The sequence below is a fragment of the Anomaloglossus baeobatrachus genome, chromosome 4, assembly GCF_048569485.1.
Source record: "Anomaloglossus baeobatrachus isolate aAnoBae1 chromosome 4, aAnoBae1.hap1, whole genome shotgun sequence".
NCBI classification, from domain to species: Eukaryota; Metazoa; Chordata; class Amphibia; order Anura; family Aromobatidae; genus Anomaloglossus; species Anomaloglossus baeobatrachus.
This window is the reverse complement of record NC_134356.1, coordinates 470,489,933-470,502,207: the sequence shown is the minus strand read 5'-3', so window position 1 is coordinate 470,502,207 and position 12,275 is coordinate 470,489,933. Positions and strand designations below refer to the sequence as shown.

The following is a 12,275-nucleotide window of genomic DNA, read 5'->3' as shown; positions in this document are numbered from 1 at the left end:
CTTCAGGTTCCCCAAGCGTACACAGAGTATGTTTCTAGACCACTCTGATTTCAGAGAGGCAATCCAGAATCACCATGCTTGTCCGGATAAGCGTTTCTCTAAGCGCCTTAAGGATACACGTTATCCTTTTCCCCCGGAAGTGGTTAAAGGTTGGATTCAATGTCCCAAAGTGGATCCTCCAATCTCCAGACTGGCGGCTAGATCCATACTTGCAGTGGAAGATGGGGCCTCGCTTAAAGATGCCACTGACAGGCAGATGGAGCTCTGGATGAAATCCATCTATGAAGCTATCGGAGCTTCTTTTGCCCCAGCATTCGCAGCCGTATGGGCGCTACAAGCTATATCAGCAGGTCAAGCGAAAATTGAAGCGGCCGCGCCACAAGTGGCTTCCATTACCTCCCAGACCTCGGCAATTGCGTCTTACGCTATGAATGCTGTCCTGGACTCTGTGAGCCGTACGGCAGTTGCGACCGCCAATTCGGTAGTAGTCCGCAGGGCCTTGTGGCTACGGGAGTGGAAGGCAGATTCCGCTTCCAAAAAAGCGTTTAACCGGTTTGCCAATTTCTGGCGACAGGCTCTTTGACGAGCGCCTGGATGAAATCATCAAACAATCCAAGGGAAAGGATACATCCTTACCCCAGCCCAAGCAGAACCTCTCCCAACAGAGGAGAGGGCAGTCGAGGTTTCGGTCCTTTCGGGGCGCGGGCAGGTCCCAATTCTCCTCGTCCAAAAGGTCTCAGAAAGAACAAAGGAACTCTGATGCATGGCGGTCTAAGTCACGTCCTAAAAAGGCCATTGGGAGCACCGCTAACAAAGCGGCTGCCTCATGACTTCTACCTCCTCTAGTAGCATCCTCGGTCGGTGGCAGGCTCTCCCGCTTTTGCGACACCTGGCTGCCACAAATAAAAGACCGCTGGGTGAGAGACATTCTGTCTCACGGTTACAAGATAGAGTTCATCTCTCGTCCCCCGACTCGATTCTTCAGGTCTTCTCCGCCTCCCGAGAGAGCCGAGGCTCTTCTGCAGGCGCTGGGCACTCTGAAGGCAGAAGGAGTGGTGGTCCCTGTTCCTCTTCATCAACAGGGCCACGGTTTTTACTCCAACTTGTTTGTGGTCCCAAAGAAGGACGGGTCTTTCCGTCCTGTCCTAGATCTGAAACTTCTCAACAAACACGTAAAGACCAGGCGGTTCCGGATGGAATCCCTTCGCTCCGTCATCGCCTCAATGTCCCAAGGAGATTTCCTTGCATCGATCGATATCAAAGATGCTTATCTCCACGTTCCGATTGCCCCAGAGCACCAGCGCTTCTTGCGCTTCGCCATAGGAAACGAACACCTGCAGTTCGTGGCACTGCCATTCGGCCTGGCAACAGCCCCACGGGTTTTCACCAAGGTTATGGCTACTGTAGTAGCGGTCCTCCATTCTCAGGGTCACTCGGTGATCCCGTACTTGGACGATCTGTTGATCAAGGCACCCTCTCTAGAGGCATGCCAACACAGCCTCGACGCTACCCTGGAGACTCTCCAGAGTTTCGGGTGGATCATCAATTTTCCAAAGTCAAATCTGACACCGGCCCAATCGCTCACATACCTTGGCATGGAGTTTCATACCCTCTCAGCGATAGTGAAGCTTCCGCTGATCAAGCAGCGGTCACTACAGACAGGGGTACAATCTCTCCTTCAAGGCCAGTCACACCCCTTGAGGCGCCTCATGCACTTCCTGGGGAAGATGGTGGCAGCAATGGAAGCAGTCCCTTTCGCGCAGTTTCACCTGCGTCCTCTTCAATGGGACATCCTACGCAAATGGGACAGGAAGCCGACGTCCCTCGACAGGACCGTCTCCCTCTCTCAGGCGATCAAAGCTTCCCTTCGGTGGTGGCTTCTTCCCACTTCATTGTCGAAGGGGAAATCCTTCCTACCCCCATCCTGGGAAGTAGTCACGACGGACGCAAGTCTGTCAGGGTGGGGAGCGGTTTTTTCTCCACCACAGGACTCAGGGTACGTGAACCCGGCAAGAGTCCTCGCTTCAGATCAATGTTCTGGAAATTCGGGCAGTGTATCTTGCCCTGAAAGCGTTCCAGCAGTGGCTGGAAGGCAAGCAGATCCGAATTCAGTCGGACAATTCTACAGCGGTGGCATACATCAACCACCAAGGCGGCACACGCAGTCGACAAGCCTTCCAGGAAGTCCGGCGGATTTTGATGTGGGTGGAAGCCACGGCCCCCACCATATCCGCAGTTCACATCCCAGGCGTGGAAAACTGGGAAGCAGATTATCTCAGTCGCCAGGGCATGGACGCAGGGGAATGGTCCCTTCACCCGGACGTGTTTCAGGAGATCTGTTGCCGCTGGGGGGTGCCGGACGTCGACCTCATGGCGTCCCGGCACAACAACAAGGTACCAACGTTCATGGCACGGTCTCAAGATCCCAGAGCTCTGGCGGCAGACGCCTTAGTTCAGGATTGGTCGCAGTTTCAGCTCCCTTATGTGTTTCCTCCGCTGGCACTGTTGCCCAGAGTGCTACGCAAGATCAGGGCCGACTGCCGCCGCGCCATCCTCGTCGCTCCAGACTGGCCGAGGAGGTCGTGGTACCCGGATCTGTGGCATCTCACGGTCGGCCAACCGTGGGCACTACCAGACCGACCAGACTTGCTGTCTCAAGGGCCGTTTTTCCATCTGAATTCTGCGGCCCTCAACCTGACTGTGTGGCCATTGAGTCCTGGATCCTAGCGTCTTCAGGGTTATCTCAAGAAGTCATTGCCACTATGAGACAGGCTAGGAAACCAACGTCTGCCAAGATTTATCACAGGACGTGGAAAATTTTCCTGTCGTGGTGCTCTGCTCAGGGTTTTTCTCCCTGGCCATTTGCATTACCTACTTTTCTGTCCTTCCTTCAATCTGGACGGGAAAAGGGTTTGTCGCTCGGTTCCCTTAAGGGACAAGTTTCAGCGCTCTCTGTGTTTTTTTTTTTTCCAGAAGCGCCTAGCTAGACTTCCACAGGTACGCACGTTCCTGCAGGGTGTTTGTCACATCGTTCCACCTTACAAGCGGCCGTTAGAACCCTGGGATCTAAACAGGGTGCTGATGGTTCTTCAGAAACCACCATTCGAGCCAATGAGAGATATTTCTCTCTCACGCCTTTCGCAGAAAGTGGTTTTTCTAGTAGCAGTCACTTCACTTCGGAGAGTGTCTGAGCTAGCAGCGTTGTCGTGCAAAGCCCCTTTTCTGGTTTTTCACCAGGACAAGGTGGTTCTACGTCCGGTTCCGGAGTTTCTCCCTAAGGTGGTATCCCCCTTTCATCTCAATCAGGATATTTCCTTACCCTCTATTTATCCTCATCCAGTTCACCAATGTGAAAAGGATTTGCACTTGTTAGATCTGGTGAGAGCACTCAGACTCTACATTTCTCGTACGGCGCCCCTGCGCCGCTCGGATGCACTCTTTGTCCTTGTCGCTGGCCAGCGTAAAGGGTCACAGGCTTCCAAATCAACCCTGGCTCGGTGGATCAAGGAGCCAATTATCGAAGCTTACCGTTCGGCTGGGCTTCCGGTTCCCTCAGGGCTGAAGGCCCATTCTACCAGAGCCGTGGGAGCGTCCTGGGCTTTGAGGCACCAGGCTGCGGCTCAACAGGTGTGTCAGGCGGCTACCTGGTCGAGCCTGCACACTTTCACGAAGCACTATCAGGTGCATACCTATGCTGCGGCGGATGCCAGCCTAGGTGGACGAGTCCTTCAGGCGGCAGTTGCCCACCTGTAGGAAAGGGCCGTTTTACGGCTCTCTTACGAGGTATTATTTTACCCACCCAGGGACTGCTTTTGGACGTCCCAATTGTCTGGGTCTCCCAATAGAGCGAAAAAGAAGGGAATTTTGTTTACTTACCGTAAATTCCTTTTCTTCTAGCTCTAATTGGGAGACCCAGCACCCGCCCCTGTTTTTTTGTGTACACATGTTGTTCATGTTGAATGGTTTCAGTTCTCCGAGTTTCCTTCGGATTGAAGTTAAACCAGTTTATAATTATTTTTTCCTCCTTCTTGCTTTTGCACCAAAACTGAGCAGCCCGTGGGAGCACGGGGGGTGTATTGGCAGAAGGGGAGGGGCCTAACACTTTTAAGTGTAGTACTTTGTGCGGCCTCCGGAGGCATAGCCTATACACCCAATTGTCTGGGTCTCCCAATTAGAGCTAGAAGAAAAGGAATTTACGGTAAGTAAACAAAATTCCCTTCTTTACAATTATAATTACTACTAATATTTATTACTAAAGTGGTTATCTGGGACTTTTTTTCCTGTGGCCAAGAATCTAGAGGCAGGTAGTTGCTAACTACTTGTGTGTTCTGCCTAGTAGTGATCTCTGCTTGCGCTGATGGTGGCTCTCCTGCTTCATTTTACTTCACGGCAACAGAGCAGTGCCTCTTCATCTAGTCTGCTCTGTCGACAAGGCATTACTACCGACATCATGCTGATTGACAGCCGGCATCCCCTCTGCCTAATCATGGGGAGCCAGTTGTCAATCAGCAGGATGTCAGCAGTGACTAACCATTGACAAAGTAAATAAGAAGAGATGGCTTTGCTCTGTCAACCTGACATCACCTGGAGCCGCTGATTTGTTGGCATGAGTGATTCGTGACCACTGTGAGATGGCACAGATTATCACCAGCTACACAGGCAGGTAGTTAGCAGCTACTTGCCTGTAAGTTCTTAGCCCCATGGGAAAATATAACCAAAGTCTGAGATAACCCCTTTTATTTTATTTTATTTTTTTATTAGAAATAACTTTTAGTTGAGCTGATTCAGTTTAAGTTTCAGGAAAATCTAAAAGTTGAAACACAGAGAACTCATTAGCTAGATCATCCCTTGATGAGATCTGTTCTGGCCTCATGTTATCATTTTGAAGGGGTTGTCTGGTCTTATGAATCTTTTAGGCTATGTTCACACCGGATTTTTGCTCAGGGTTTTTTTCTGCAGCAAAACCGTCTTTTGCCAAGAAATACCCTGTGGTTTTCAGTTTTGATTTTCCTCATTGATTTTTGTGTGGGTGAAAAGATTGTGGCAATACCATGTCAAAAACAGGGAAAAGAATTGACATGCTCATTCTTTCAAAAACACAGCAAAAACCAAGGTGGTTGACATAACCAAAACAGTCGGGGGGAAACGTGTGTGTGTGTGTATGTATGAGATTTCAGGAATCTCATAGGCTTTGCTGGCACTGTACTGTGAAGGCAACGGATTATTAGCATGGATTTGCATAAAACAAAGGCCAAAACCATGCTAAAAAATGCCCTGTGTGAACATAGCCTTACAGCTTGCACTCAGGATTCTCCAGTAGGGTGGTCTTGTGATAGCCAGTATGCGATTTGCATACTTGTGGCCACATTCCAACTAGACATGCTCTGCTTAATTCAGTTGGATTGAGTATGGTCAAGCTTGTCTAGTCTGAATGTGTCCGCAAGTACTCAAGCCGTATACTTATGGTCATGTGACCGTCTCTTCTCGCTGCCAATGCTGGAGAATCCTGCCAGAGTGGTGTGCAAGCTATAAGGATTCAGTAGTATGTAGGCACATAGTGACTGCAGACTTTTAGCAGAAAACCTGGTGACCTCTTTATTGCGATACTTTATAGTGAGACTTCATGAATTGTCACCAAGTCGGCCACATATTACCAGGAAGCCTATATCTGACTGCTACCCTCTGTAAATTCCACAAAGCCAATTTGCCGTGCACTGATTTTGTCCTTTCATAATGTAATAACGCATTGCTTTAAAAATGACTGGTCTTATTGCACATAGTGGCAAATTACAGCTCTGCTTTTATTTTTCTAGAACTGCATGAAAAAATAAAAGTTGATCGCTGCTTTCTATGGTCAAGAAGGCCATTTTCTGTTTTTAATGCAGCGCAGACTGTAACCACAATACTGCTGTAACGTTCCTGTTATGTTTTGTCATTGTTAACTCTTGCTCGGTGTCTGTTTTTCTGTCTTCTGCAATACCTGCTGTCTCTTTGCTGCTGAATGTTTCATAGACTTACCTGTTTTAGAATAGGAGATTGTCAGTCTACAATAGATATAGATTATCTGTAAGTATTTCTCATCAACAAATATCTTGCAAGAGGTGATTTGCTTAAAGTTAGAATGACCCTTTTCTTTCATTCTTCTGTCATGTCTGCTTTGCCACCGCATAGATTTCTTGGCTCTTACACTAGCTATGACTACTTGAAAAGGAACATCAAGTGGTAAGATTGGCATTAACATAAGGCTGTGTTTATGGTGTCATTCCTCCTCAATTTACCACAGCGTTATGTGCACCCACAAAAACAAAATTTATTTATATTTTGGAAGGGGAAGGTGTAAATTGCTGCAGAAATTAACGTTATTATGGGAGAGATTTAATACTATTAAGGCTTCAACCCGTTGGTTACTAAATGTCGTGCACATAAAGTTTGGTATTCTTACTTGAGATGCTTTTGAGATCTAGTTGGCATTTGTTTGTATGTTCAGTTTGCAGAAAATGCACTTTATTATATGTATGAAGAACAAACCAACCCAGAATGATTGTCTGTTAAGAAGAGACTTCAGTGGCTTTCGAGTCTCCGTACGGACTGATTTCCTGCTTGCTCTCTTGCTGCATTTTGATGTTGCAGTAACAAGGCTTGCAGATTAGATCGATCATTCATTTGGAATGAATAACGTACAAGTCATCCGCCTTAATGTCGTAAAGTTTGTGCTGTTGCATTAACATTTCAATTGTGTTCTCGAGTCTATGGCGTAGAGGTTGCGATCAGTGTTTCTGAGTGAATGTCTACTGTCCAGAAACCCGCCATACATGAAAGTCCTGGATTTGTGATGAAAACAAATCCTGAACTTATGAACTGAAGATATAGGCAGTCGGAACTTGTATTCCACGTCAGAATAGGTTATAAAACATACCTTTATGAATGGGTGCATACCCTGATGTTGATCCAGACACATTGCACTCACTGAAATCTTTCATACCACTTTTTATAGATTCCCACTTGATGTCTACATGTTCAGTTCTGAAGTATGTAAGTAGGGCAAGAGAACGCACTGTGTACAGTTATTCCAAAATTGAAAGCTTTTTTTTGTCAGTTTCCTTTTTATTTTTATTTTTTATGTTTTTTTTTAGTAATTCTTTGTTACCCACTGAGTTTTTCTTAAACTTTAACAGGGGAAAACCTGCTGAAGTGGATCTTCCTGACAGGCCAATAAGTGAGAAAAGATATGATCCAGTTCCACAGGTTACTTCCACTTCTCAGTATAACCCTCCCTCAGCAGTGCTGGTAAACCATACAGCACACACAAAACATACCCATTCCGAAGGTAGGTATTGTTTGTGTCTTTCTGTCGCCAAATTGTGTTTTTGAGGCCTTATGATTTGCTGTTGCTATTGTTTTTAACCATTTACGTAGCGTAATAGTTTACCTACTGTTTTTCTTGTACATTTTTATGAAATTAGAAGTTATTTCTTGGTTTTTATTGCAGTCAGCTCGATGTCAGTGGAAGTTCCAAATCCCACGCTGACCAAACCAGAACCACCGCCACCCCAGACCAAACCAACACTCTTCAGACCAGCCAACAGAGAGGATACAGTCCAGTCAAACTTCTTTCCTCAGAAAAGCTTCCCTGACAAAAGCCCGGTTAACGGCACTGAACAGCCTGCGAAAACCATCACCCCATCGTATAACCGCTTTACTCCCAAACCGTACACTAGCTCTGCCAGACCTTTTGAGCGCAAGTTTGAGAGCCCCAAGTTCAACCACAATCTCCTGCCAAATGAAGCACAAGCGAAGCCTGAGCTACCTGCCAAACCTCAGAACTCTCCTCAACCAATTTTGAAATCGACTAATGTGACAATGTCTCCCGAGCTTGATGGTCCTTCCAAGCAAATAGACAGTAAACCTAAATATCAACCAAATAATGTCAATGCAGTGCCTAAAGCAATCCCAGTCAGGTATGGTTACTTCCTGATGACATGTAAGCACTGTTGTACTGGTCAAAATGGATCAAGATATCCATCTGATCTGATAATTTCTCATTATACATGTGCAAGTATATTACTGCAATCAAGTGCTTAACATCTGAGACCTTGTGCTATCGGCCTCTGTAGCTGATTAGGCAGCAGTGACCTGTAGAAATTGAGCTCTTGTATAACCTGCCCAGTGACATTGCTTTTTTGGGATTTGCTAACAGCCCAGTGTCTCTTTAGCTGGCAGACCATTGACTGCCATGAAGAAAAATCTGATCTTCATACTTTTAGGCAAATGGAAATGAGTTACATGATGCTTGATTGTAGATTGGGGTTTGCGATATGCAGTTTGTAAATGCAATGGATCATTTCTCATAGGGATATTTGACTTGACGACTCCATTTTTTTTCCTCCCAATATAATTTTGTTTGTTTTTCAGCCCTTCTGCTCTGGAAGAAGATGATGATGATGATTCCCACACAGTTGTAGCAACTGCTAGAGGTATTTTCAATAGCAACGGTGGAGTGTTAAGTTCCATAGAGACTGGAGTCAGCATCATCATACCTCAAGGAGCCATTCCTGACGGCATTGAACAGGAAATCTACTTCAAGGTCTGCAGGGACAACAGCATCCTGCCACCCCTAGATAAAGAAAAAGGTTAGAAACAAATGATGCTGCTTTGTAAAAAAAAAAAAAAAAAAAAACTAAACTTTGAGACACATAATTTCATATAATTTATTTATTTTTTTCTTTTTGCAGGAGAAACACTGCTTAGTCCATTGGTTATGTGTGGGCCCCATGGATTAAAGTTCCTGAAGCCGGTGGAGCTACGCTTGCCACACTGTGCGTCTATGACTCCTGATGGTTGGTCTTTTGCTCTAAAATCATCCGACACCTCGTCGGGTATGCTTTTTTTCCATCTGTCCTAATGGGTCGTTTGGTCACTATTGCTCACAAAGCATGATTCTCACAATCCAATATACTTTTAGTTGAAGTCATACATTTGCATTTCGTGTTCCTTCTCACTTTCTGCTTTTCACACATATACGGCTTTTTACAATGTACACAGCTTTAGAAAAAGGACAAAAGTGTATTTTCTTTGTCGCTCCATTGGGAGACCCAGACAATTGGGGTGTATAGCTTCTGCCTCCGGAGGCCACACAAAGTATTACACTTTAAAAAGTGTAACCCCTCCCCTCTGCCTATACACCCTCCTGTGCATCACGGGCCCATCAGTTTTATGCTTTGTGTTGAAGGAGGCACACATTCACACAATGCTCCACATTTTAGTCAGCAGCAGCTGCTGATTATATCGGATGGAAGAAAAGAGGGCCCCTAACAGGGCCCCCGGCATGCTCCCTTCTCACCCCACTGAGTCGGCGGTGTTGTTAAGGTTGAGGTACCCATTGCGGGTACAAAGGCAGGAGCCACATGCCGCTTTCCTTCCCCATCCCTTAGGGGCTCTGGGTGAAGTGGGATCCATAACCGGTCATCCAGGCACTGGGACCGGGCTCCCTCCGCAGCCCCTGGGGGAATCTGCTGGACAGGAGACGGAGTATCGTCAGGGACAGGGCCCTGCATCTACAGGTACTCTGTGTCCCCTTTGGGACGGTGCATGAAGCACCTGGGCCTCAGACGCTGCAGCGACTGCGGTGTTGATTTTTCACCGGGACTACCGCGCCGACCGTGCCTGCTTGCCGGCCGCGGTTTTTACTTTAGTCCCCGGCTTTTGCGGCCTAGTGCATTAAACTCCCGCCCCCGGGCCTGCCAGTCAGGGGAAAGGGCGGGACGGTCGGTCTGACGCCGACAGTGAGGGCTGGAGCACACATAGCTGTCCTCCTCCCCCCTCACTAATCCCTATGGGGCACCAGATTCCCGCACTTTTGTAAGTTACGCCCACGGCTCCCTCCTCCCCTGTGAACGCCGACAGCCATGTTTTAATACATTCTGCCGGTGGAGGACTTCTGGCAGCAGCTCTGGGAGACCCGAGGCAGGGAATCTGGTGGCCACACACCGCTGGAGCGGTCGGTAAGCCACACCGGTTACCCGGTGCTGGTCCCCCTAGGGTGCTGAACTGTATATAAATACATTATATTTGTATACATTTTCCGGTTCGGCTGTACCATTAGCTTGTGGCTATATACCCTCAGTGATCACGCTCCTGGGAGACAACAGCATGTCGTTCACAAGGAGCAAGGGTGCCAAGGCACAGGGTTATTTTGCTACCTGTACCTCTTGTGCGGCTATGCTACCTGCAGGTTCCACCTACCCTCACTGTGAGCAATGCTCGGGCACTGGGGCACTCGCTCAGCCGGAGCCTGAGACACTAGGGGGTCCCTCGGCCCAGGTAGAACCGCCGGCTCCCCCTGTCCAGATAGCAGGAACAGAGTTTGCTGCTTTAGCTGACAAACTCTCTGAGTCGCTTTCACATTCCATGACTCAGTCTATGGATAAATGGTCTGCTAAGTTTCTAGAGGCTTTGCAGTCCAGACCGGCCCTTACACAGGCCCCGGGCACTGCGGGATCTCCCCCAGGCCCCTCTCGGTCTGCGACGAAGCGTGCTCCTGGTGTGGCCTCTAGTTATTACATGGAGGACTCCGGCACGGACCGCAGTCCCAGACCAGCTAAGCGGGCCCGCTTAGAATCTTCCCCGACTTCATCACGCTGTTCGGGGTCTCAGTTTGAGGATTCCATAGAGGATGAAACGGAGGTCGCAGCCCAGGACTCTGACCCTGACGTTGCCCTCAATCTTGATACACCTGAAGGGGACGCCATAGTAAATGACCTTATAGCGTCCATCAACCAGGTGCTAGATCTTTCTCCTCCAACTCCGCTTGTAGAGGAGTCGGCTTCACAACAGGAGAAATACCAGTTTAGGTTTCCTAAACGTACACAGAGTGCTTTCTTCGATCACTCTAACTTTAGAGATGCTGTCCAGAAGCACAGGGCTTTCCCGGACAAGCGCTTTACTAAACGCCTTAATGACACACGTTACCCCTTCCCCTCTGACGTGGTTAAGGGTTGGGCTCAGTGTCCCAAGGTGGATCCTCCAGTCTCTAGACTGGCGGCTAGATCCGTAGTAGCAGTGGCTGACGGTGCATCGCTCAAGGATGCCACGGACAGGCAGATAGAGCTCCTACTCAAATCCATCTATGAAGCCATAGGCGCGTCTTTTGCCCCAGCCTTTGCAGCAGTGTGGGCACTCCAGGCTATCTCAGCTTGTCTGTCTGAGATTAATGCGGTCACCCGTACCGCTGCGCCACAAGTAGCATCTTTGACTTCTCAGGCATCAGTATTTGCATCCTACGCCATGAATGCTGTCCTGGACTCGGCTAGCCGTACAGGCGTAGCATCCGCCAATTCTGTGGCAGTCCGCAGGGCCATGTGGCTACGCGAATGGAAGGCAGACTCTGCTTCCAAAAAGTTCTTGACCGGTTTGCCGTTTTCTGGCGACCGACTGTTTGGCGAGCGATTGGATGAAATTATTAAGCAATCCAAGGGAAAGGACTCGTCCTTACCCCAGCCCAAACCGAACAGACCTCAGCAACAGAAAGTTCAAGCGAGGTTTCGGTCCTTTCGGCCCTCAGCCAGATCCCAATCCTCCTCGTCCAACAGGCCACAGAAGAGCCAGAGAAACTCTTCTGCATGGCGGTCTAAGTCACGTCCTCCAAAGACCGGCAGAGGCACCGTCTCCAAGGCGGCCTCCTCATGACTTTCGGCTGCCCCAAACCGCATCCTCGGTCGGTGGCAGGCTCTCCCGCTTTTGCGACGCCTGGTGGCCACATGTCCAAGACCGATGGGTGAGAGACATTCTGTCTCACGGTTACAGGATAGAGTTCAGCTCTCGTCCTCTGACTCGCTTTTTCAGAACATCTCCGCCCCCCGAGCGAACCGTTGCGCTTTTTCAGGCGGTGGACACTCCGAAGTCAGAAGGAGTGGTGATCCCCGTTCCCCTTCAGGAACGCGGTCGCGGTTTTTACTCCAACCTGTTCGTGGTGCCAAAAAAGGACGGCTCATTCCGTCCCGTTTTGGACCTCAAATTGCTCAACAGACATGTGAAAACCAGGCGGTTTCGCATGGAATCCCTCCAATCTGTCATCGCTTCGATGTCCCAAGGAGACTTCCTAGCATCAATCGACATCAAAGATGCCTATCTCCATGTGCCGATCGCTCCAGAGCATCAACGCTTCCTACGTTTCGCCATTGGGGACGAACACCTTCAGTTTGTGGCACTGCCTTTCGGCCTGGCGACAGCCTCACGGGTCTTCACCAAGGTCATGGCATCCGTTGTAGCGGTCCTAC

The 12,275-nt window shown here is 48.7% G+C and overlaps 1 protein-coding gene across 18 annotated transcripts in view; it reads left to right on the top strand.

Moving 5' to 3' along the window:
• The window catches only part of TJP1 (tight junction protein 1), a 739,774-nt gene that overhangs the window by 713,018 nt on the left and 14,481 nt on the right, over window positions 1–12,275 (top strand). For 10 of the 18 annotated variants that reach the window (XM_075345691.1, XM_075345702.1, XM_075345696.1 and 7 more), the window contains 5 exons: window positions 6,172–6,222; window positions 7,176–7,327; window positions 7,490–7,958; window positions 8,413–8,630; window positions 8,733–8,876. In XM_075345691.1, the coding sequence (XP_075201806.1) occupies window positions 6,172–6,222; window positions 7,176–7,327; window positions 7,490–7,958; window positions 8,413–8,630; window positions 8,733–8,876 (1,034 nt within the window). Of the gene's footprint in view, window positions 1–6,171; window positions 6,223–6,994; window positions 7,012–7,175; window positions 7,328–7,489; window positions 7,959–8,412; window positions 8,631–8,732; window positions 8,877–12,275 lie in introns of those variants that run through there. The other 8 variants (XM_075345705.1, XM_075345692.1, XM_075345704.1 and 5 more) reach the window with 4 other exon arrangements.